General features: G+C 47.2%; 1 protein-coding gene across 1 annotated transcript; it reads right to left on the bottom strand.

Annotated features, from left to right (window-relative positions):
• Positions 1 to 1,136: 1,136 nt before the first annotated feature.
• On the bottom strand, positions 1,137 to 23,352 carry LOC144776880 (solute carrier family 35 member E4-like). The gene is made up of 2 exons (XM_078659287.1): positions 21,186 to 23,352; positions 1,137 to 2,870 (listed from the first exon to the last, which is right to left on the bottom strand). The coding sequence occupies exons 1-2, from the start codon at positions 21,748 to 21,750 to the stop codon at positions 2,452 to 2,454; spliced, it is 984 nt and encodes a 327-aa protein (XP_078515413.1). The 5' UTR covers positions 21,751 to 23,352; the 3' UTR covers positions 1,137 to 2,451.
• Between the last annotated feature and the right edge of the window lie 2,589 nt (positions 23,353 to 25,941).

Genomic DNA, 25,941 nt, shown 5'->3' on the forward strand with positions numbered 1-25,941 from the left:
TCTCCTCAGCTAAACCCTACTCCAGTTCTAAGCAAACCCTTTTGATAACATGCTCAACCTCAAATACTTTTGAATTCCATCGCCATTCTTCTACAGTCATATTCGAACCTCATTTCAGGTCAAACCACAATCCCATCCTAGCCCCAAACCCACTCCGACCCCAAACTCATTCCAACCGAAATTCCATCTGAGCCCCAAACCCATTCCAACACAAATCCCATTCCAATCCCAATCTCATTCCAACCCCATTCCAGTGCGAACCCCAATCCAATCTGAGTCCCACCCTATTCATACCCCAACCTCATTCGAGACCCAATGCCATCCTAGTCCTAATCCTCTTCCAACCCGAAATCCTGTTCAGACCACAGTTCTGATATAACCCGAATCCCAACCCAGTCCCACTCTTATGCCAACCCCAGTCAATCTAATACCATTTCAATTTAAATGTGCCTCTTACTCTAGACTCACTTTTGTTCAAAATCCCTTCCTTTTCATGATCCCTCCTATTCAAACCTCTCTCCAGTTCCAATCACACTGCTCTTCTAAACCTGATCCTATTCAATCCCACTGCAACTCAACCCCGCTCTACTCCCATTACAATTCACACCAGAATCCCAATCAGGCTGTTCCAGTTCCGCTCCTTTTCATTATACATCATCATTTACAGACATCCATTAAACCTTAATATTTTTCAACATTCAAAGGATCTCCAGTTCCTACCCCACTCCTAACTCAAGCCTCACCCCAATAACAACCCAATTCCTTTCTGCATTCCACTTAAATCTGTTCTCAATTAAAGTCGAAGCCTATTGAACTGAATTTGAAGTCCAAACAATGCTTCAGTCTTAAATCCACTCATATTTAAAGACTGCTAACCAGCCTTGAACCCACTGTCAGTCCTTCTTGCGCCTGTTCCATATGGCCTCATCTTGTATCCCTCCTATGTACAAACTTCATTCCCACCCAAGATGTTCTCCCCTTCACATTCCACTCCGGCTCGTATCCAACTCTTCTTCCAATGAGTAATGTTTCTTTCTCGATGGCCCCATATTGTATCAGTGATCTTTGTGTCTTCATAGAGTGACCTGATCGATGGGGTGATCCTGTCACTCCACAAAAAAGGACTGACACAAAAATTATCAAGATCCGAGTAGTGGTAGTAAGCCCACTCTCAGTTGCCTTTATTGCACACCCACAACAGACTGGAGCCTTGGGGCCTCCACCATTAGTCCTGGTAGTCCGGTAGATCACACTTCTACAGCCTGATATCTTGTGCTATTGAATTCAAGAACAGATTTGTGCTTTGAGAAATTTCCTGAATCCATGTGGCGAATGTAACTCCATTTATCATTCAAAGATTAAGTCAGCGCATCCGACCATTTATTTCTCAGTGAGTCGAGGATTCCCTCCAAATTACTACTGTGGCCACTTCAATTCTTAAATCCACTACAATTTCTTTCAAGTTCATCTTTGTTTCCATTTCCCTTACCCCTTCCATTAGGGCATCTCTTGACTTGCCCAGTGTTATTCACTCTGTTTCTCGTTCCATGAGGAATTCCTTTTACCATGCCAGTGTCAATACCTCAATCTCTCATCCAATGATGGATTCCTCTCAGCCCATCTGTGTCGGTGCCTCCATTTCTCATTCCAGGAGGACTTCCTCTTACCGCACGTCACCATCTGCCTTTCTCCTTCCACACCTGATGGCTGACCGCCTCGCATGATCCTGCCTTTCTTTCTCTTTACACCAGGTATTGCCTCATTCACTCCATCAGTTTCATGTTTTTAGTTTCTTGTTCCATGAGTGATTTCTTGCAGTCCACCGCTGTTACTGCTTCTATGTCTTCTCCGATGTCACTGAATCTTGTTCTAAGAGTGAATCTCTCCACAGCGGTGCCAGCGCTTATCGGTTCATTGATTATGACTTCCTTTCAGTGACTATTACTGTTTCTGTGCCTGCTTCTATGAGCGATTTGTTTTCTTTACTGGCGTCACTGATCCTCCTTCTAAAAGGGATTTCTGTCCTGACTGGTGTCGCAGACGGATTTCTTCCATTCCATCGCATTTCATCTCTAGTTCCATGAGGATTTCTTGTATCCTGCCCAGTGTCACTGGTCCCTGATCTGTGAGGGATTCTGGTCCCCACTGATGTTACTGTTTCCTGTTCAGTCTTGGATTATTTCCATTCTGTAACCATCTTCCCTTCATTCTCTGTTTTATTAGGAATTGTTCTAATCCCAGCATTGAGACAGTCTCTATTTCTCAGTAAATTGTCTCATTCGATCAGCATCACTCCTCTGGTTTCCTGAGAGATAGCTCTGATTCCCCCAGGAATCCATGGCCACATCAGTGACACCGGTTGTGTTTCTTATTTCACGAAGGAATCTCTTGATAAATCAAGTCACCGTTCCATTTCTCACTTCATGGAGAATTTGTTGATCCTGGTCTTTGTCACCGGTTCCGCCTTTCCTTCCAGGAAGCCACGAGTGAAGCAACAGAGGCAGAGTTTTGGTAGAGGAGGACACCGGACAGGGTCAGGGTTGTGCCAGCCACACCCAGCAGGCTGACCGGACCCCCGAAGAGGGCCTGGGAGGCCACCACGTTCCCCAGAACCACCAGGTTCCCCAGCAGGTGGAGAGTGACAGCTGAGGTCTGCTTGACCACAAAGAAGCTGGAGAGATTGTAGAGGACAGAGCTGGCACAGCTGAGCAGCAGGGAGATCCAGAGGCGGGGGCTGCCCCGGGCCAGGAGCTCCCATGGGGCCCCACTCTCGAACAGCAGGGTACCACAGGACAGCAGGAAGAAGCTGGCAAGCGACATGACGTAGAGGAGCAGGATGGTGTCAATGTTCTCCTCCTGCAGCAGAACTCCTGCAAAGAGAATACGAGACTGGTTAGAAGACAGGACTCTAAACACCCTGAGGCATGCTCATTTCGGGCATTCACCCTCTTCTCTCATCCATCCACCGCCCAATGGGTCTGGCTGCATGGTGGCTCCTCGGCACAAGGCACAAGGATGTGTAGCTCCAGGTCATGAAAGATGAAGTTGGCTCATTTGTCTCTGGCTGTGTTCATCCTGCTCTCGCTCTCATGGGTCTCCATTAACACTCTAAGGGTATATTTACAAGCCCCTATCCCAAAGGAGTGTTACTTTTGGTGACGTTCCTGTGGCGATATCTACTTTGCCTAATTTACAAGGCAGCGTTGCGCCACTTAACGTGGTGTAACGCTGCCTTGTAAATAAGGGCCCCTTTCACGCTATGCTTAGCATGAAAGGGGTGGGCAGCGGGTGTTGCAGTGAGCGTTCTACCGCAACATCAATTTATTCTGATGTTGCCCCCTGTTTACAAGGACAGCGTAAATAGGAGGCAGCGACAAAATTAAGACCAGGGAAAACCTAGTCTTAAACAGGTGAAACAAGGAGAAATGCTTTATTTCTCCTTGTCTTTACTGTTTCCATGTTTGCTGCGTTGTGCAGCACACATAGAAACCGCAAAAGGCCATTCATTGTTTACGTGCAGGAAGGTGACCCTTCCTGCACATAAACAATCTTTTTAAAAAAAGACTTTTTGTGCCTACCATGTGTGCTGCATTAAGCAGCACACATAAAAGTGACAAAATGCCATTTAAAGATTGTTTATGTGCAGGAAGGGGCACCTTCCTACACATAAACAATCTTCCCCTCAATGCAGACACCCTTGCACTATGGTGCAAATGTTCCTGCGTTGGCACTAGGCTGCTCAATTTAGCACCAGGGCATGTGGAAATGCAGGGCTGCACCATATTGTTGTAAATGAGATGCATCCCTGCGTTTCAGAAGTGGCGGATTGTGGTGCTAAGCCAAGAAGGCTAACGCCTCTCTCCGCCACTTCTCTAGTACATATGCCCCCAGGTCTACTCTCCCTCACGGTTGTCTATTAACACTCCAAGGGGCATATTATCAAGGGGGTTTATCTACGCTTTTCTGGCTTTAAAAGCCAAGGAAGCGGAGATAAAATTATCTCCCTATTACCTAGCTGTCGCTAACACCAGTAGTAGTAGTAGGAGATAGCGACCATCTTGGGCCTCACTTTGCATGTCAGTGATATTTATCACTAATGACATGCAAAGTGGGCGTGCCAAGATGTTAGCGACTGGAAACAGTTGCTAACATCGCTATCTCCTATTACCAACTTATGGAGATATTCGCGCTAAGCGCGAATATCTCCAAAAGCTAACACCAGCCCTGAGCAGTTCATAGCCATGTTATCCAATGGGAGGTGGATAACATGGCTAAGAGCATTAGCTCGGTAATGCATGAATATCGCTGACTTTTCAGCGATATTCATGCATTGCGGCCGATTTCTATCGCATTTGCGATAAACCTTGGTAATACCAAGGTTTATTTGCGATAAAAATCGCCGCAGCTCAGCGGTAAATGTTTGTCTCTAAGCAAGCAATAGCGATAATTATCGCTATTGCTTGGTAATATGCCCCCAAGTCCTCTCTCCTTCTCATGTCTCCATTGACACTTATTGAGCCAAATACCTCTCAGTGAGGTAACCTTTGGCCGTACCTGTTAATCCAAAGTGTATATGCCTGTTTTGTTCTTTCTTAGGTGCTATAAGTGAGCCTGCTCCAACTCCTGGTACTCAATAAAAGATACACAACAGCCCTCTTCAGTACTGAAGACACTCAACCCAAGCGCACTAGGTAGATGGAATACCTTTCACCGTATCTGACTCATACAAAAACATATGATTCATACATAAATAAATACACTTTTGGAAATTAAAGAATGGTTGGAAGAAGTCATTGCAAATCTTTGTCTATACACGTAATTGATGAATAATCACATCACACCACAAATGAATGAATAACAACTTAAACTGCACAACAGGTTTATGTTGGATTTACTTTCAATTATACTCACTAATGCGCTTCCTGGTTTCCCAAAGTACCTTACACAGGGAGTTACACAAAGAAAGGGGGTGAGCACCCATGTTCACAGACACAGGGCTGTGGAACTGGGCTGGAAGTGACGTGATAACACCGCCCCAAAAATATGAAGGTGACTTCTCCAGGACTGTCCAAGAGCTCAGAGAGAAAAACATGGATCGAGCCACAGCAGATGTTTGACAGTGGAAGGGCAACAGACCCTGGAAGATCCCTTCTTCTGGAACATTTATGAGCTCAGAGATTTACACATGATGGGGCAGTGGAGGACAGACACTGGAAGGTGCCGTCTCCTGAACCGTCCAAGAGCTTAGAGGGACAAACATAGGGGCATATTAGCAAGAACCTCGTTAAAATTATCGCCGTTTTAGCGGCAGTTTCCTGCCGCTAAAACGGCGATAATGGGCTTGCTAATATGTGTTATAGAATTCCAATAGAAGCCCAGGTTAGATGAACAACGATAATTTTATCGTATCATTTTTTAATTTAACAAGGTTCTTGCTAATATGCCACATGGTGCGGCCTAGAGCAGCAGTGTGGTAGTGAAGGACAGACATTGGAAGATATTTTCTCCTGGACCGTCCAGGAGCTCAGAGGGACAAACATGGTGCGGCCTAGAGCAGCTTTCTATCAGCTTGCGGGGTCAAAATGGCCTGATCCCTGCACTGGGCAACGCTACTGGTTGTGGCTATTGTCTAACTGTTAGCCCAGGGACCCATCAAGATCTTCCCCTTACTTACCTACAGTGAAGCCATCGTCAAGGGTGATCGTCCTCCTCTAGACACCCTACTCCAATGTATTCTGCCCAGCCTTGATCTCTTGCCCGCTCCCTGCCCTTGGGACGCCTTGCTAAGCTGTGGACTTCCTGCTCAGGCCCCGGAGCGTTTTCCTCACTGCTTGAGTCCAGCACTTTTGCGGACCTCATTGGCAGTCCCCCTGAGTAGGGAATCAGCACTGCGAGTACTACACCGGCAACGTCCCTCAGCTCCGTTCTGACCCTACAGTTTACCCTCTTTCTCCAGCATGGCAGGGCCCTGCCTGACCTCTACTGGCGACAACTACTTCACTGTTACCTATCCTCCTAATTTCTCCAGAACCACCACTAAATCCTTTAAACACTCCATCCTGAAAAGTCAGCTTGAGACCCTGATCTCTGACCTACGATTCAGTGCAGACAAGGGCACAGTTATCAGTGACCTCATCTTCTACTCCAGAAAAACATCTCAATGGCCCAAAGAAATCTAAAACCTCCTTAACGTACATGAAACCAGGAATATTCTGTTCTGCACTAAGCTCACTATCGCACCTTCTCGAAGGTCACCACTCTAGACTGGATCATCGCTAAGGAATCAGCAGTCAATGTTATCTCTATAGACCCATGCAATTGGTCTGACCACCACGCTATCATGCTCTGTCTGCCTGGCACCCTCAGGACTAGGGCACCACAACCTGCAATTCCCAAATATTGGGTTTGTGACACCAAGAACCTTGATCACAGGAAACTGGTGGCTCGCTGCGAGACTGACCTCCCGCCCCCCCTCACATCACTACGGTCAACGACCTCACTGAACATTACTCCACAACCTTATCCAACATTGTGGACGATCTTGCTCCGCTAAATCTAAAAAGAACCCAATCAAAGTCAGAAACCCCTGGTTCAACAGCTCATTCAACAATGAGAGGAGATCCCTCCAGCAGACACAAAGAAACTGGAAAGAGCACCCCTCAGCAGCCCATCTAAAACTTGTTCGCCAGGCCAGAAATGCCTACAATAGGAAAATCCTCAACTCAAAAAAGAATTCTTCAGAGCTGAACTGGAGAACTCCAAGAACAGACCTTGCAAGCTATTCGAAATGGTCAAACAACAATCCAACAAACTGGCAAAAACCTCTAAAGAAACCCCCAAGTCTCTAACTTCATGCGAGGAATTTTCTTCCTTCTTCGCCGACAAAATCACTGCCCTAGGAAACGATTTTAGATCTGCCACTTACTCCCAATCTCCTCCTCTTCAGTCTCATCTCTCCGCACTGACCCCCCCTCCAGACCTCACCCAAAAACCAAGCGTTGTATAAACTTCAAGAATAGATGTATGTGTGGTAAAGTTTATGTCTCTGAGAGTGGGGACTCCCTGATATATTGGATGCATCAGAAAGATCTTACTGTCTATTTGAATCCTAATAAGACACCTGCTGTGCGGCTTAGAGACTTGGATTGTGTAGGGAACAGTGAACTCTCACGCCAAGTTGTTTCACAGATGCCTAACTATGAAGCAGAATTTCATATAGTCTTTGGTGATCGCTTAGGGTGTCTGAAAGTGAAAGGGTATGCACACAAGATACAACTTTTTAAAAAATGCAGTTCTGGTGATTAGTAAAGTTAGGGGGGTTGAGAGAGAAAATGTTGGAGGAACTGGAGAAGGTAAAATCTGGTGGCATCATTGAAGAAGTGCAGGCCACAGAATAGTTGGCTCTGGTAGTCATGGCACACACGGCCTATGAGGAAGGCAGGCTGTGCATTGATGTGAGGGAACTCAATAGGTGTGTAATAATGGACTACTATCTGTTGGCAAACATCTCAGAAATGATTGCTTTGCTGGGTGGCGCCAAATATTTGTCATCAATTGATCTAATGTCTGCCTATCATCAGGTGAGATTACATCCTGAGTCGCAGGATTTCCTAGATTTATTACACCTAATGGTACTTTTAAATTCTTGAGGATGCCGTTTGGGCTCATTTCGGCAGTTTTGGTCTTTCAGAGGATGATGGAGAGTATGTTTAATGGTATAAATGGAGTGAGAATTTATCAGGATGACACCTTAGTTTTCAGTGGAAGTATGGAGGAGCATAATGGCCGTGTGAAAAAAGGGACTGGAGAAGCTGAGGGAGTATGGTCTTATGCTGAAGCCGTAGAAATGTAAATTTTACTTGACAGAGATTGACTTTTTGGGGCCTAGAATTACAGCTTCTGGCATTGAGCCCAGGAAAGAGCTAGTTCACACTATTGTCAAGATGTCTACGCCAGAAAGTAAGGATGAAGTAGTGAAATTTCATGGAATGTCAAGAGTTTTCTTGCAAATGTGTTCCTAAATTTGCAGATAAAACATATAACATGCGGCAATTACAAAAAAAGGTACAAGTTTCATTTGGAATGAGGAGTGTGGATAGGAATTTGCTGTGCTGAAACATCATGTATCTCATGCAGCTTCTTTGAAAGATTTTGAGCCTGGCCAAGACACCATCACTATGGCTGAGGCAAGTTCCACAGGGTTGAGTACTTTTCTCTTGCAAAGGCAGAGAGGTGAAGAGAAAATCATCCTATTTATCTTGAGATGTCTTAGGGGAGCTGAACTCAACTATTCTCTGGTGGAAATGGAAGCATTAAACATTTTCTGGGCGATAAGGAAGTTAAGGAAATTTGTGTCGGTAGGTGAGTTCTGGTTAAAACAGAACACAAGCCTCTTAGGGAGATTCCTGTGAGGAAGGGTTGGGATAAATTCTCCTCTAGGATAAGAAAATGGGTGGTAGCTTTGCAGGAACTTAACTCCAATGTGGATTATGTACCGTGTGCTAGCAATAATTTGTCTGATTGTTGTTCAGGCCTGGTAGACAGAAGTACGTTAGGTAAACAAGATAAAGATGATGACGATCTCTGTGAGGAGGATGACTATGTGCTGTGGCTCATCAGTGATGAAGTGATCAAAGACGATGAGTGGTCTGAGAAGTTGGCCAATGATGATACCTAACAGGTAGTGAAGAAGGGTTTGACATTTGGTTGGGGTAAGAATGCCAAAACTGAGGAACCAGTGAAAATAGGATCTGAACTTGCGGTACGTGATCGGTTGCTGTTTTGTGGTACCAGGCTTGTTTCACCCAGCAATCTGAGAGAACACGCAGTAGAATTTGCATACCAAGATTTGCAAGACTAAAGAAATTCTGAGGCAGGCGTACTGGTGGCCAGGTAAAGATATTTATATTGAGAGCGTGTGGCTAGAGAGTGTGTGGAGGGTAGCAGGAGCCTGGGAGGAGGTGGCCATTGACATACTGGGTCCCATCAAAGCGTTGAGTGTTGATAAATATGTCAGAATTCAAATTCAAAAGACCTTTATTCGAATTGCATAAAATTCATAAAAGCAACATACAATAAAACAGTCCCATAATCTCTTTTACAAATCTATTTACAATAGTTAGAATTTGTCACAGCTCTCATATATCAAATATAGGCGGGCTTTCCATCATTTTATGTGCACGAGTTATCAATTTCAAAAAAGTGCTGGTGCGAATAACCAATTCATCAGTGTCAAGAGAAATCAACATTAGGTAAGAATCCCTAAAAGAAAGGGGTCTACGTTTTCTAAAATATGAAGATAAAAACCATTTAATATACTTTAAATAAAATTTACAGAAAAATAGGAAATGCAAATCATTTTGTGTACTTATCATGTCACAAGGGCATGGTTTAATATGTGATGTCTGATAGTGACCCAAGGGGAAACACAATACATTTTTACAGTACCAGCCCTTAGACGGAACAGCAACGATCTTTCCCAGTTGGTCATGGGGAGGGTAAGATATAATGGGAGTGGTTGCCTAATCAAGTCATTCCCCGTGTAAGTCACAACTGATGATTTGAGTAATTCTTTTCCCATTCTTTTGGAATTATAAAGTGCATATAGTGTCTGTTTTAACTAATTCTTGTCTTTAAGCTCTATTTTGGATGGGTCAGAAAAAAGGTCTCCCCTGCCCACAGCACCCAGGGTCTTAGAAACTCTCGCGAGCCAGGGAATTGCTAAACCCTTTTCACAGCTAAGACAATCATTTATGATGTCCTGTGTTAGGGCAGCTGAGTTATTCTTCCAGATCCTGAGCCAGAACAAAGCTGGTCTAGACCTGATAAAATCACATACATAGGGCAGGTTTAGTTCATTATGACAGATGAACTCAGAAGAAGAGATTGGGGTACCCAAGATGTTTCTACAGAAGCGATTTTCTTCTCGTTGGATGCTAAAACTGTTTCCCAAACCCCAAACCTCAGCCCCATATGTGACTACTGGTACACACTGTAATTTAAAAAAAAATTAAATGGCTTTAGAGGCGCCTATTTTCTTTGGGCGGGGCAAGCTCAAGATTGAGTTGATGGCTTTTGAGAACTTGCCCGTGGAGTGGACCAAATGTCCACTCCACGAGCCGTTCGCAGCAAAAACCATCCCCAAATATGGGAATGTACTCACAGATTCCAACTTATCAGTCCCCACATGTATAATATTAAGCTTCCGTTTCCCTGGGCCACAAGATATGATAAAAGATTTTTTTTAATTTACACGCAGATCTAGAGCCTCCATATATTGTACGAGTAGGCGGAGCGCATTTGGGGTGCGGCCCATAAGGACCGCATCATCTGCGTATAAGAGGACCTGTAACGGTTGCCCCTTAATTATTGGCACGTCTGGAGTCACCTGTTTTAGGTATTTGGTTAGCCCATTGATATAAATAATAAAAAGCAGGGGAGCTAAAACGCACCCCTGTCTAACCCCTCTTCCTACTTTAATAGATCCAGAGACTTCCCCACCCACCCCAATCCTAACGTGCGCTTTTAGGTCAGTATGGAGATAAGCCAAAAAATGTACAAGAGCCTCATCCAGTCCATAGTCCAAAAGAATGGACCAAAGTTTAGATCTGTTGACTAGATCGAAAGCGGATGAAAGATCCATAAATGCAAGATAAATAGGGGACGATCGAGCAATGTTATACTTGTCAATCACCAGTTTCAGGTTTAAACATTGCTCCACCGTGCCCACCCTGCTTCTAAACCCCATCTGACAGGGGTCCAACAAATCACAGTCTTCCGTCCACTCCAACACCCTATTATAAAGAACTCGCCCCAAGATTTTTAAGATGTTATCTAAAAGCGAAATTGGCCTATAATTGATCGGATCTGACCTATCGCCTTTTTTAAATATTGGGACGATTGTACTAGTGGACCAGGTGTTGGGCATAGGCACTAAGGGCAAACTATTGAAAACATTGAGTAAGATTGGTGCCCAAAAATCAGGGCTCCACTTAATAACATCTATTGGAAGTCCATCAGGACCAGGAGCCTTGTTACCAAGGCTCTGTCTGATGGATATTTCTACCTCGTGGAGACCAATCACAGGCAGCGCAGTTGCCCAGGAACAAAGCTTGTTGTCTTCTCGATTGGAATGGCTTATATTTTAGAGAAGTGAGCCTCCCAGGCACTGTTGGTTATGGTGCAACTGGTTGTGGTTAATTGTTTGCCCATATCTCGCATTTTTCTGACGGCAGTCCAGAAGAAGTCACTGCTTTTCTGATTTGCGCTTTCAACCAGTGACTCCCACTGCTCCGTCAGTAATGCGACTTTCCGCTTAGCAATTCTAGATTTATAATCTTTCCTAGCTACCTGTACCTCTGCTATACATCTAGGTTTTCTAGTTAGAGCCCTACACAGTGCCCTATTTGCAATCGAGCAGGCGGAATTAAACCACCTTGGCTCTTTCTCTGTCTTTGGTAAAGGGACTGATAGACAAGTTTTTATAACAGAACATAATTTGACAAAGTCCATGATTACCCTTAAACCGTTCCCATCAAAAGATAGGCAAGAGTTAATCAGGTGAGAATGTTCCTTTTTCACAGTTTCTAGTATGACACCACTATCGACTCCCCTCCATTTCAATCGCAAGCTGTTGGGACGGGAAGTCTCCTGCATGTCTCTGGAGAGAGTGTTTCCCCTGCCTTATGCTAATCTCCAGGCAAGTCGCTCCAAAGCTACTGTATAGTTTCTAGATCCCTACCTCGGTGAGCATGACAATCATACATGTCCACTGAGGGTCTCCCTGTTTACATGGATTGAGACCCTAGAGCTTGGCTCTGAGGTCGAGGGGGCATGCCTAGTGCACCCCTATTTTTCAGAGAGTGGCTACAGCCCTGTCTATTAAGGTTGTGGTAGACTGACAGTGGTGGCAGCAATACATCTATAGTCAGGAGGGGTGAGTCCCTAGGCACCCTCCTGACCAAGTCTGTGCAGTTTGCCATGCCTGTGGGCCTATTGCCTTTGTCTGACTGATGTGTGTTTGAGAGCCCGTGGGTGTACAGGGGAAGAATGGGGATTTGAGCCAGTGTGAGGAATGCGAGCTGTCCTGCTGGACATCCCAGCTCCCCCGTCCCCCTCCCTATTTCCTTGGAAAGGCCTGGTGGGCTGGGGGAGACATTCAGCTCTTATCTGGGTTTAGCTGCACTAACTGTGTGGAGAGGACCCTCCCCCACTGGTCAGGGCCTCCTGGGCTGGAGTTAATTAAAATTCCTCTCTAGAGGGTTGCACAGCCTGATACCAGAACAACACCTGCTACATGCTTTACCCATGCATTGAACACGCGGTGAATGGTCTGTGATTGGAGGTGTATTCAGAATGCAGAAAGTAGCAGACCCTCTGATTGGATGAGCCTATCAATCAGAGGTGATAAAAGTCTGGCCTGAGTGGTCAGCTGTTGTTCAAGACTGGTCTATGACTGACGAGTGGCCACACCAGAGCCCTCTGACAGTAACCAGCCGCGACCCCGCGGTGTGAAGACAGGAGATAAGACTGTTCACTGCGGTCTGGAAGGAAGGCAACATTAAGGACCAGCTGTTTGTGAGGCTTGGAGGAGCGTTCGCTTTGGACCAAGGAAATTACAGACAGCTGCCCAAGGTGTGGGAAGGAAGCTTGCGGCACATCACCAAAGGTGTGCGAAGGAAGCTTACAGCACATCACAGAGGCTGGTGGAAAGAAGCTTACAGCACATCACAGAGGCTGGTGGAAAGAAGCTTGCAGCACATGACGAGAGCCAGAGAGGAGGATGCTTGATTCTAGTCTTTGAAGGTGAGATCAAATCCCCTCTAGGCTCCTCCCTTGCGCTGTGGGAACCTGTACAAGCAGTAACTGGGAATAGAGGCCAGTGAAGCAGGCCCCCACCTTTCTTTTAGTGAACTCTGAGGGTATCAGGGTGAACTGGCACTCTGCCCAGCCACTACTCTCCAACAGCTAGCCAGTGGCTACTGGACTAGTGGGACTCCAGTAAACTGTGCCAAGACATCCGGCACCTTTGATCAGATCCCTGACACCACTAGAGCGGTGTCCTCACTCACAATGGGAGGGCACTTCTGTTGCTTTGGGTGGGGGGTTATGGGGCTGATCATGAACATTTGACTTCACATCTTATGCTGAACCTATATCCTTTCAATACAAAGTTTGGTATCAAGGCTCTAGTGAATGAGAACAGCCCTGTGTAACATGATCTGTAATATGCAATGCTTACTGTGTGTTTTCATGTTAACTGTGTTTTTATAGTGCTTGGCGTCTAGGCGCTATAATACTGTTTGGGGTCAGAACTCTGCCCCAGAGGGTTGTAGAGACTTCTGGTTTTCACTGTTTATCCTAGTTTTATGTGTAGAATAATTATCTTATGTGTATTAAAGTACTTTTTTTTATAAAAAGTAAAGCACTGACTGGACATTGAGTTTATCAGCTGGTGGTACGGTTTACACTGTATTCTGAATGTCTAACCCCACCTCACCTCCTTGAGTAAGCCTTGGACTGCTCTGTCTCGCTACCCTGAGAGAGTCAAGTGCTGGAGAGGAGTACTTGGTTATCCAGTTTTGGGTCCCTTAGTACTGAGGCCCCAGGACATCAGTGAGGGAACACTCCAGTTGATGCGATTGGAGCGCAGTTACCCCTGAGTGCCCTGGTGCCCAGGAAGCCGGATCTAACATTGGTGGCAAGCGGTGACGGATCACTAGACTTCAGGCTCAGTGGACACTGAGGCCAGTTGATAATTCCAGCAGATATCCATAAGTTATATGTAAAATGGCAGATAACATTGGAAAGGAATTGGAATTGCAGAACTTGACTGTGGAGCAATTAAAGCAAATGTGTGCTGAAAGGGGGTGGAAGGTCCCAAGGTCTAAGGACAGGGAGCACCTGATTAGCCACATGAGAAAATGCTTTGAGCAAGAGGTCACTGTTGTGCAAGAATTGGAGAGCACTGTTACCACAAGCCTGCCAAGTCAGTCAGTGCAGGCTTCTCCTGTACCAGCCCCAAGGCATTCCCCAAGGCTTTCCCCTATGCTTTCCCCTAGGTATTCCCCTAGACCTGCCCCTAGACTTTCACCTCCCCCTATCTCCAGGGCTACCTTTTCCCCTGTCCCAGGATTCGCCTCCTTAGGAGGGACTGAGCTAGCAGAGACCCTTAAACTTCAGCTGAAACTCCAGGAAGCTAAGGATTTAGCAGAGGAGAAAGCAAGGGAGTTTGAAAGGGAGAAGCTAAGGATGGCCCGCCAGGCAGAAGAGGAGCAGCGAAGGGTCAGACAGGAAGAGTGGGCTTGGAAGGAGAAGGAGAGGGAAAGGGAGATGCGGGAGAAAGAAAGGGAGAGACAGGAGAAAGAGAAGGATAGGGAATTGGAGAAAGAGCGGATAGCCCTAGAGAAAGAGAAGCTCAAGTTAGCAGCTGATAGAGGGCTTAGCTCTGTGGATGGTGCATCCACTTCAAGTCCCAGGGAAAGGAAAATACCACCAAGGTACCAAAAGAATTGATACACATGTATGTCCCTGGCACTGATATTTTCAGTTGGATGCGTGCCTTTCATTTAGCATGTAAGGCTCAAGGCTCAAGGGGGAGAGGGGTTGGCCTAACGGCTAAGGCGCTCGACCTCGGACCTGGGGAACTTGGTTCGAGTCTCGGTAACGACGCCAAAAAACCCCTGTGTTTCTGGGCAAATCACTTAATCTCCCCGTGCCTAAAATGAAAGTGTGTCCTCATGTAATGTAACTGGTGCTATGTAAAGCGCTCTGATAACTGATTCGGTTCGGTTCTAGTTCGCGCTATATAAAACTCTGCAAAAAAAAAAAAAAGGTCTTAATGGTCAGTCCAAAGCAGCGACTTTACTGAGTCGCCTCCCTCGGGAAGGGACTGAAGTGATTGAAAGGATGCCTGAGAAAGACAGTCTGCCATATGAGTGCATGAAGGATGCTTTGATTAGGCGGTTTGGGTTGAAACCAGCCCAGTACTTGCAGAGGTTCCGTGAGAACAAGAAGGCAGAGGGGGTTCCTTTTGAGAATTGGGTCCATGACATAGTGAGAGACTGGAATGAGTGGGTGAGAGGGATGGAAGCAAATGATTACCAGTCCCTAAATCAGGTGGTGATTGCAGAGCGTCTCCGGGAGGAGTGCTCTGTCCCACTCAGACAGTATTTGTCTGACCTTCCTGAGAGGGATCCTGAGAAACATGCAGTGATGGCAGATAAGTGGCTTGCCAACAGAGTGAACAGGGGGCAGGGGCAACCCCTTTCCAAGCCCAAGGGGGAGAAGAACTCCCAGCAGGCTGGCCCTAAACCAGAGGGGAAGGGCCAGAACAGTTCCCAAGGCTCTCAGTCAGGACAAGAGTCTAAGGGGAACGGGGCCTCTAGTCAGTACCAGGAGGGGAAAGGAGGTAAGGGTCCTTTCCCTCCCACGGTGATTAAATGCTATAAGTGTAACCGAGAGGGGCACTTAAAGCCAGACTGCCCAGTGAAGGATGTGGTGCCAGTGGCACCCATGATAGCAAGTGTGCTTTTAGTGGGGGCAGACATGAAGGGAGGCCCAAGTGAGTTTAACTTAGTCACCAGGAACATCTGGGAACTTGACCCAGAAGCCCTTAAGCATATTCACCCTAACTCAACGGGGTATATGAGTGTGGCAAGTATCAATGGAAGGAAGGTTCCTGCCATGAGGGATACTGGTGCCCACAGGACTATGGTTGAACGCAAATATCTCAAACCAGAAGAGATCATTGCGGGTTCCAATGGGTATGGACTTGTAGCTAGTGGTGATGACATGGAGTACCCTCTTGCTAGAGTGCAGGTAGGGGTGAATGGCAAGAAGGCCATGGTCAATGTCGGGGTGCGAGAGAAGCAGGGTGCTGGGTGCTTTCTGGGGAATGATCTTGTTGAACCCGGGTTAGTACCAGGCCCTGAAGCCTATATGGCCTCGATTTCATCAGCTGTGCTCACTAGGGCACAGACTGAAAAAGTGCTTCCTAGTGAAGTGGGGACCGCTTTAGTGGAAGAGACACTAGAGGGGAACAGGCCAGAACAAGAACTAAGGGCAGATTCTGAGAAGGCACCTGTCCTGGTGTCTGCACCTCCTGCTCCTGTTGGAGAGAAGGGTGTGCATCCAGAGGCGGAAAAGGTGTTGGAGTCTGGGTCCCTGCCAGAGCTGCAGGAGCTGCTTGTGGCAGGAGGACCGTCCCGTGAGGAGTTTTGTAAGGCACAGGCTGAGTGTCCTACACTTGTTGGCCTGCGGACGACTGCTCAGGAGCAGGTCTTCACTGGAGTAGTCGGAAAGCACAAGGTGGCTTGGGAAGATGGACTCCTTTACAGTGAGCCTCCTGACCCAGAACCAGGACCCAGCAAAAGGTTGGTGGTTCCTCAGGTGCACAGGAATTTCCTGCTGCATCTAGCCCATGCAGTACCCCTAGCTGGGCACTTGGGCATCAAAAAGACAAAGGACAGGTTACCACCTCTGTTTTACTGGCCAGGAGTAGGTCAGGATGTGGAGAGGTTTTGCCATACCTGTCTGGTCTGTCAGGCCAGCAGCATGTCTGGTGGCCCGATGAAGGCACCCTTGGTTCCCCTACCAGTCGTGGAGGTACACTTAGAGAGGGTGGTGTGTCTTCCCAGGAATGACACGGTTTCTTTACTTGCAATGGCTGAAGAGTTGGAAGAGGAGAGTGAGACCCTCCCTGACTTATTGCAAGGTGATGAGAAGGATGTTTCTCTTGAGGGAGTTAAGCTTGCCTCTGAACTGACACCTGAACAGCAGGTGGAGTGTAAAGAGCTGCTGGGGAGATTGTCCCGTCTCTTTTCACTTATCCCTGGGCTGACGCCTGTCTGTGCGCTTGAAACAGACACAGGGGACACCCTGCCTGCTAAGAAGCAGCCCAGGAAGGTGATCTGGACTAAAGAGTGTCAGAAGGCATTTGATAGATTGAAGGCTGCACTATGCAATGCACCTGTGTTGAAGGCCCCTGATTACAGTCAGACCTTCATTGTGCAGAGAGATGCTTCAGACAAGGGAGTTGGGGCAGTTCTTGCCCAGCTCAATGAAAAGGGAAGGGAGCATCCGGTGGCCTTTATCAGCCGCCGACTACTCCCCAGGGAGCAGAACTGGTCTGCAGTTGAAAAAGAATGCTTTGCCATAGTGTGGGCCCTTCGAAGATTCAGGCCTTACTTGTTTGGTGCAAAGTTTGTGGTTCAGACAGATCACAAGCCCCTCAAGTGGCTTATGGCAATGAAAGGGCAGAATCCAAAATTGCTCAGGTGGTCCATATCTCTGCAGGGACTAGATTTTACAGTGGAACATAAAGCAGGCTTACAGCACGGTAATGCAGATGGACTTTCCCGCCGGTTTATCCAATCAGATGATCGGTCTTCTCCCACTGGGAAGTAAGTACCGGCCATTCTGATCTGGGGAGGGCATATGTTGGGACGGGAAGTCTCCTGCATGTCTCTGGAGAGAGTGCTTGGTTATCCAGTTTTGGGTCCCTTAGTACTGAGGCCCCAGGACATCAGTGAGGGAACACTCCAGTTGATGCGATTGGAGCGCAGTTACCCCGGAGTGCCCTGGTGCCCAGGAAGCCGGATCTAACACAAGCCATCTCCTGAAGGGGTGATGTCTCTTCCTCCGTGCAAGTTAGCATATACGGGGCTTGGGGCTAAGCGTAGGGTAACTATAAGAGGGTTATGGTCTCCAAATGATGTTTCCAACACTGTGGTCATTATTATTAGATCTATTAAATAAGGGGACATAAAAATAAAATCAATTGTCGAAGAGCAGTCTCTACCTCTAAAGGTAGGGACATAGTAATTGCTAGCAGAATGTCCTGCTTCCAAAGCATTACTGAGAATATGCTCAGTTAACAAGTTATCTCATTCTAGGCCCCTTCGCTCAGCTAGGTCAAGTTGAGTTTTCCCCTTAGACCGGTTGTTCATCGTGATTTTCGCATTAAAATCCCCCCCAATGAGGATCCCTTTCTCCTCATCTGTATCTATGTTTTGTTCCAGGTTTAATAGAACATTGGAGAGCTCTGTGAAATTTCTGTTTGGGACAGAATTAAAATCATTATTATAAAAATGTATTAAATAAATCTGGATATGTCTTTTGTATTCTAAGACCTGTATATTCCGGTTTTTAGTTGGTAAATCCCTAATAATGCCACCAGCCGATATTTTAATCCCAATGAATAGGCCATCTACTGCGCGACCAAAATCAGGGTCGGGTGCTGTCACGCTAAAACAGTGGTAGCTCTCTATATACAAGTTTTCAGTGGCCCATGTCTCCTGAAACATGACAATATATTTATCACTCAATAGCTGTACCCATTGCGGGTCTGACAATCTTGATTCCAACCCAGCAACGTTCCAGCTAAGAATTGTCAAGTCGGACTTACTAGTAGGAATAGCTGGCTTCCTCCTATCGGCTCTATCTATGGCTAGCTCAACATTTGTCAATATTGTATTCTCGTTCCCTTGTGTTGCTATAAGTAAGGGAATTTGGTCATGCGCTACTGTTCCTTTAACTGGTTTGATTTGGGTGGGTGATGAATGTTCCCATGTTACACTTGCCTCCTGAAGTTTAATGCCGCCCTTGTGATTTCCCAGTCAATCTTGATCGTCCAGGTTTGAAAACATTTGTTCAAACCGATTGTGTGTTGGGATATTATATGTGTACCTCGCCTCATCTCTGGGCATATTTTGGTTATTCCTTGGGTTACTCATATCTCTTAGATTGTGCTGGGGAGGGATAATAAAACGTGGGCGGGGCATTGGATACATTGGAAATGTCACCTGATGACACAATTGGGGGTTATTTCCAAAGTTAAAATTCGGATCCATTAAATGCCTATAAAAGTAACCTAGAGGGAGAAGAGTTGTATTAAACTCCCAAGGTGAAGGCAATGGGGCATTAGCAAGCGTATTCTGGGCCCAATAGGGGGATCTGAAGTTTGTAATTATACAGTCCCCCTCAAATTTTTTCCTACGCGGGCCCACCCATCCCACTCTTTGCGTTAGGATAATCTGGTTTGCTTCTTCCATTGGGAAGTTGCAATTTGCAGACAACCAGTAGAGGGTTTTATTGTTAAGGCTCGCGGGATTTTCCTCTTGATCCTTCCCTAATTTGGGGACATTAACTAAAACCACAACGTAGGCCCCACATTCCGGGGGTAAACTGATACGAGCCGGTACTTGTCTCACATTGGTTACTGGGGTCTGGCCCTCCTTGTCTGCTGGGGGGTGCTTAGTGCCCCTATTAACTTGACCAGCGGATGCCACTTTGCTAATATCTGAGGCTGGGTTTACACCTCCAGAACTAGTAGCCTTTGTCAGACTTGGTTTAGGTACCTGTTTCACTGGGGGTTGGGTGCTTACTATGTTTTTGCTCGTACTTGAAGTTTGGGGGGGACTTCGTTACAGGCATCTGTTTTTGTATTAGTTATATTGTTTTTGGCCTTTGTTCCAGTAATTGACCCTTGATTGGTTTTTCTTGTTAGACTAAGCCCTGTGCTAAATTTCGCTACTTGTTCGTCTATAGCTCCCAGCCTCTTTTCAATATTTGAGATTTTTAAGCTAATGGGCCCTAATAAATATGTCATTGTACTACTAGATATGTATTCTAGGTGGCCAGAGATAGGAGTGACAAATTCCAGTGAGACAAAGGATGTTATAGTATTCTTGGAAAATATTTTTGAGAGAGGGCTGACCAACGACCATCTTGTCTGATAACGGTGTTCAATTTGTCTCTAAGGAGATGGAGATTTATCTGTGTGAGAGAGGCGTCACACATAGAAGGACGGCTCTTTCACCCAGAGGCCAGTGGAATGGTTGAAAGGTTCAACCATGTCCTAAAGGAAACCATTCAGAAAGCATTGGCCAATCAGTAGTGTTGGAAGACTTAAATTTCTAATGGGGTCAAAAACTTTAGGTTTTCCCCTCACACTATGATAGCGAAGACCCCATTTGCACTGTTTAGGAAAAGGAAGACTTGAACCCTTTTTGTCCCTTTAGGAATTGGAAAAGACCCAAAGTTTGGAATGTGAGAGGGATGATGCAAAAAAGAATGAGGTGGAGATGAAGAAAATGGTGTGGACTGGTTTGATTTATGCAAGGCTGTCAAGAGACTGGGAGATTTGGTGAGGATAAAGTCGCCTCGCAAAGGGTTTTCTTCACATGGTTCTACATTTTTACAGCCTGTGAGAGTGACCAAAGTTTTTAGAAATGCAGTAAAGACAGAGGACCATAGGATATGGAACCTTAATCATATGGCAAAACTGATGCATGGTGTGATAAAGGCTGAAGAAATTGGTACAGCCAATATCAAGGCTTGTTTTGAGCGAAGGTAAAATGAGAAGAAGTGTTAGATATACTGTTGAACCCAAGTACTTAGATGATTATGCGTAGTGGACGTGTTTTTGTTAGTTATCATTTTGTACTGTTTAGACCCAGGCACTTAACTGTAAAGATGTACATAGGTCATGTTTGTACATTGTTATGGGGAGAGAGATATGTGGCATTCTTAACATAGTATTTAGAACCTTTGCTGTTGCATGTTCTTTATTCTATCTAGAAGTTCACTGCATGGAATGCAATGATTCAGGTGGTAAAAGGGGTTGAGAAGAAGAGGAGCTGAAGAGAGGAAGCTAGGGTGAAAGATGCTGCATAAATAAACCTTTGTCCCTTTGAAGATACAGTGTATGTCAGCCCCAGAGGAAGAGAGCTGCACTTATTGGTGGAAAGTTACTGATAGCAGCTTTACACCAGTAAATTCTGCCTTAGATGTCTCCACTCCCTGGCTTCAGGGGGAGCCACAGTCAGCACTTAGGTGTAAATGTACACTCTAAAATGGTGAGTAGCAAAAGAGTGTACTCTTACACCTAGTAGTAGATTTACACATGCACATTTATCTTTGTGAATCAAGCCCCAAATGTTTATCCAGAAAATCTGGTATGGATCTAAGCTGGACTCCCCGCTTGGTCTGAGAGTTATAGAAGTCCAACATTCAGAGAGCACGTGAGTGAGGTTGTGGTAGCGTCTGGTCTGGACATTCACGAGAGCAGTAACAGGGCATGCAGTGACAAACATATGGGGTTACGTGGTTAAAGAGACACAACAGCAGAACACACAAGGGGGCACATGCAGAGAGGCCCAGTTTTCAGATGGTGACACACTCACCCTGTTGGATGGACTTGACTCCCCTCAGGACCATGGTGATGCAGATGTACAGGCAGCCAGTGGGGTCAAAGTGCACCTCTCCCAGGACGCTGAGGGAGGCGCCCAGGCAGACGGGCAGCATGGCAGCGTACTCCACCGCCCCGTACCCTGGGCCCCGCAACAGGGCATGGGACAGCGCCATGGTGACCAGCGGGCTGGCAGCGTACAGCATCTGGGCAAAGGCCAACTCTGCGTGCTTCAGCGCCAGGTTGCCACAGGCCACACTGGCACAGAAGGTCAGGCTCAGCAGAAGGACACGGGGGGCAGCGGACCCTGGCAGTCGGGCCGGGGGCTCCCCAGGGCGCGAGCAGGTCAGCCCTAGCCGCAGGAGGGCCGCGTTGAAGAAGGCCGAGGTCAGCATGTGAAGGGCGGACAGGAAGAGGGGGTAGGGGTAAGCGCATCCCAGGAACACCCACTTGTTGAGGCAGGAGATGCCCACCCCGCTGAGTACCAGTGAGGTGGCAGAGCAGAGCACCGGCAGCAGCGGCCTGCGGTGGGCAAGGGGTATGGGTGACAGGGTGTCCATGGCCCCCCTCTTGGCATCATGCTCCTTCCGATGCTGCCAGAGACACTTGAGAGCAAAGAGCGTCTGGCACTCAATCAATCAATATTCGTAAAGTGTGGCAGATCACCCGTGAAGATCTCAAGACGCTGGAGTATTAGTGGGCACTAAAGGTATGAGTCTGCCCCGTCTCTCCAAGGCTCAGCTTAGCACTGTTTTGGAATCAGGGGTACAAGAGAGAGCCATGCTCTTCTGTGGAGACAATGCAGGTAAGCTCCCTTGCGTCTGATCTTAATGATGCCAGGGGGCAATGCCAGGCATGCCACCGTTCTGCATGCAGGCAGAAACTTTCACGTCAGTGCCCGTCTTCGAGTTATTGAAGATGAAAAGAAGCAGGGATCATACTCTTTGATGTGCAAGGAAAGATTTGCCTGGGGTCGGTTCTCCTAGGGCATGGGGCAGTGGCCACTGCTTTGTGTTGGGCAGTATAGGCAGTGGGCTCCACCTGTGCCCCAAGGGACCTGAGGGCGGCCTCAGCTCGGTGGGACCCGAGGTGAAACTTGGCAAGGGGTTTGGCTGAGAGCCACGGTAGCTGGTGCCCCTGGGCAGAGGAGGCAGGTGCCAGTGATCGTGGCTGTCCCTGGGCAGAGGAAGGCAGGTGCCAGTGATGATGGGTTCCCCTGGGCAGAGGAATTCAGGTGCCAGTGATGGTGGGTGACCTTGTGCAGAGGAAGGCAGGTGCCAGTGATGGTGGGTGCCCCTGGGCAGAGGATGGCAGGTGCCAGTGATGGTGGGTGCCCCTGGGCAGAGGAAGGCAGGTGCCAGTGATGGTGGGGGCCCCTGGGCCGAGGAAGGCAGGTGCCAGTGATGGTGGGTGCCCCTGGACAGAGGATGGCAGGTGCCAGTGATGGCGGGTGCCCCTGGGCAGAGGAAGGCAGGTGCCAGTGATGGTGGGTGCCCCTGGGCAGAGGAAGTCAGGTGCCAGTGATGGTGGGTACCTCTGGGCAGACGAAGGCAGGTGCCAGTGATGGTGGGTGCCCCTGGGCAGAGGATGGCAGGTGCCAGTGATGGTGGGTGCCCCTGGGGAAGCGGTCAGAGATGGCACTTGCCTCTGGGCAGAGGCTTCTAGTGGGGTTTCATGAAGTAAATGCTTCTAGCGGGGTATCTGATAGGAGTTCTCCTGGGCGTCCTCCTGTGGTAAGTGAGGGCAGGTGCCCCTGGCAGGATGTCTTAATGGGGGCAGATGCTACAAGATGCCCATGGGATGTATGCAGCTGAGGTAGGTGATGGAAGCAGTACCAGGCAGGGCAGCCTGGGGGCGCTGTGTCTCTGTGATGTCAAGTCTACAGGGCAGTCTCTGTCCTCTGTCCCTACACCCCTCTCGCCCTCTCTCTGTGCCTCCCGCTGTCTCTGCCTCCCCTTAGCTCACAGGGATGGGCCCCGGCGCTGCCCTTCGGACTCTCTCAGCCGTGTGACCTTGTGCCCGCAGTCCGTGTCCGGGGACCGTCCGGGCCTCCGGGGGTCCAGGGTTCGGCTCTGTCCTCGGCGCACCCTCCCCTCCGCCGGTCTCTCTCCGGGCACCCGTCTCTCGCGCTCGGCCCGTCTCTCTCATCCCAGCCCTCCCCATCGCCCTCTGTTGTGCCCGCTGGCTGATGACGTCACGCCGGCTGCAGCGAACCAATGAGACGAGAGGGACCAGGGAGGCAGGAAGAGATGATGGGGTGAAGAGGGCGAGAGAGAGAAGAGAATGGGAGAGAGGGAGAGAGGAGAAAGAGGGGAGCAGCAGAGAGTAAAGACAGGAGGGCTCGAGGGGAAGGGGATGAGACAAGTGACATAACTAGAAAGAAAGAGAAAAAGATCACTACCGAGCGAGGAGAGACAGAACGAGAGAGAAACAGAAACAGAGAGACAGGAGGATAATTCCAGAGCAGGAGACAGTGAAAAAGAGGGCGAGACTCAGAAGGACATAAGGTAAAGAGAAAAGGAAGAGAGAGAGAGACAAAGGAAAAGACACTTTGGGGCAGATTTACAAGCCCCATGCGCCACTTTTGCGTCACTTTTCCCATGTTAAAAGTGACGCAAAAGTGGCGCAAGGGGCTTGTAAATCTACCCCTTAGAGACCAAAGAATACTAGGCAGAAAGAAAGAGCAACAGAGAGGTAGTTGGAGAATGAGCGAGGGATGGGGTGAGGAGTAGAGAGCGAAAAGGGAGAGGCCGGGAGAAAGCATGCGCCCTGAGGGTGAATCTCTCGGCCCCTGAGAGGGTGCCCACCTCGCATGGAGGCAAATTCAGGACATTGACTGTAACAATTCAGGACAAAAAATTCAGGACACGAAGCACATTCTATGAAGAGGTTGTGCAACTGTAAGATAGATGGTTGACACAAATGGAAATCAAAATAGCAGTAGCAGCTGCTGTAAAAACAAGCATTTACAATGCAATGGTCTCGGCATTATTAAAGGTAGAGCTATTGGCATTGCTCATGACAATTTTTTTTAATTATAAATAAATAGCATTGTCATTTACATTGCCAATAGCTTAATCGTTTGCATATGCGAGACCTATTGCATTAGCACCCACACGCAGGGGCAGGAGAGCAAGCACAAGCAACGAGGGGGCAGGGGCTGGAGAGCAAGCACAAGCAACAAGGGGGCAGGGGCTGGACAGCAAGCACAACAAACGAGGGGGCAGGGGCTGGAGAGCAAGCACAACGAATGAGGGGGCAAGGGGCAGGAGAGCAAGCAATGCTCCGCAGACGCATAATCCAGGTTGCTTCTTTCCTTCTTAAGCTGAGTTCACGGTTACCTCCTCTTACATGTGGCATAGAAACAGTACCTATACATGTAAGAGGAGGTAACCGTGAACTCAGCTTAAGAAGGAAAGAAGCAACCTGGATTATGCGTCTGCGGAGCATTGAGCTCGGATTGAATTACGACCCGGAGCTTCAATTCTTTCTGGGCGACTAAAATCAGAGAGATCAATAGACTGTTAAGAATCTTTAATAAGATCTCTATCACAGACTTGAACTTATGTCTAAGGAAACGTGCTCAATCAGTGATTGTATATATTTTGTTTTTTTCACCAGCGCTGAGTATTATAGGTGAATGTTATTTTCAACAGGTATATTGTGAAACAAATCCCCTCTTTTTTACACCCTTCTTTTTTTTGACCCCCCCCCCCCAAAATCTCATTTTTGTATTTATACTTTGTAGTTTGTCATATGTTTACTCATGTCTGTATTATATATGTTTTCGAACATACTATCTGCACACGGAAATGTAGTGTACGTAGTTCACGCATTGTGGTCGTTTTTGTGTTTCTCACGAAACACTAGAGAGGTTCTACACTATACTCAAATATTTAAATTTGTCGTCACTTCTAACTATATAACCACAATCTAAATAAGTATCACTCCAAGACATTCGCCCAAATACTTCGAATCAAATAAATCTTGATTCTCCAACTCCAAGACAGATTATAGAAACCGGTGACGCTTTAATAAGAAACTCTGCACTAACGAGTGTTAACTATGACAGAGAGTAACTCTTCTCTTTTTTGCCATAACTCTGAGAGTCAACACACAGACCTACGGTCTAGTTTTTCCCAACCAGGGAGGGAATTTTCAGCACATATACCGGTTTCACTTCCGGCTCGGTGTCCGTCTTTGAAAAACGGCGCCGGGCATCTCTAGAGGGAGACAGAGAATCATTAGGTAAGCGTGTATACAAAATTAAGCGGGCTACCCAGTCTTGTCCTAAGATTTGACCCCAGTATACTCGCTTTTAATTACGGTCGACTCTAGTTACCGACAAGAACCCTCCTCTTGTTTTCCTGCACATCTATCCATAGGTGCTATTATCACGTGGCCACCAGGGCTCATCCGCCCTTCCACGAGCATTTTCTCCGCCCGGGTACAACATAGACCCAGTAAGACCAAGGTATGTTCAACTTGGAGTGTGCAATTTGTTCTCGCATATTTAGATAAAAGCTTGGCGGTAAAATGTATATGTGTCATATCCTTTTTAGATTTTGGAATTACGATTCATTATCGCGACGACGACCCTTGACTTTAGACACCGAATAGGTGCCTTCATTTAAACTAGTGATTTCCTCTAAAGGTGAGTGCGAATTATTCTTCGCAGTTTCACGTCGTGAATAAAACCCTCTTGTCTGGAATCCATTTTCTAAGCCAAATGGCCATAAACACAACACCAT

Source organism: Lissotriton helveticus, chromosome 1_1, assembly GCF_964261635.1.
Source record: "Lissotriton helveticus chromosome 1_1, aLisHel1.1, whole genome shotgun sequence".
NCBI classification, from domain to species: Eukaryota; Metazoa; Chordata; class Amphibia; order Caudata; family Salamandridae; genus Lissotriton; species Lissotriton helveticus.

Bases quoted from the DNA above. Each gene is read 5' to 3' on its own strand.
- LOC144776880 (XM_078659287.1), bottom strand. From the start codon at position 21,750: ATGGACACCCTGTCACCCATACCCCTTGCCCACCGCAGGCCGCTGCTG. The intron at 2,871-21,185 runs GTGAGTGTGTCA...TTCTCTTTGCAG, and splicing joins AGTCAAGTCCATCCAACAGG to GAGTTCTGCTGCAGGAGGAG.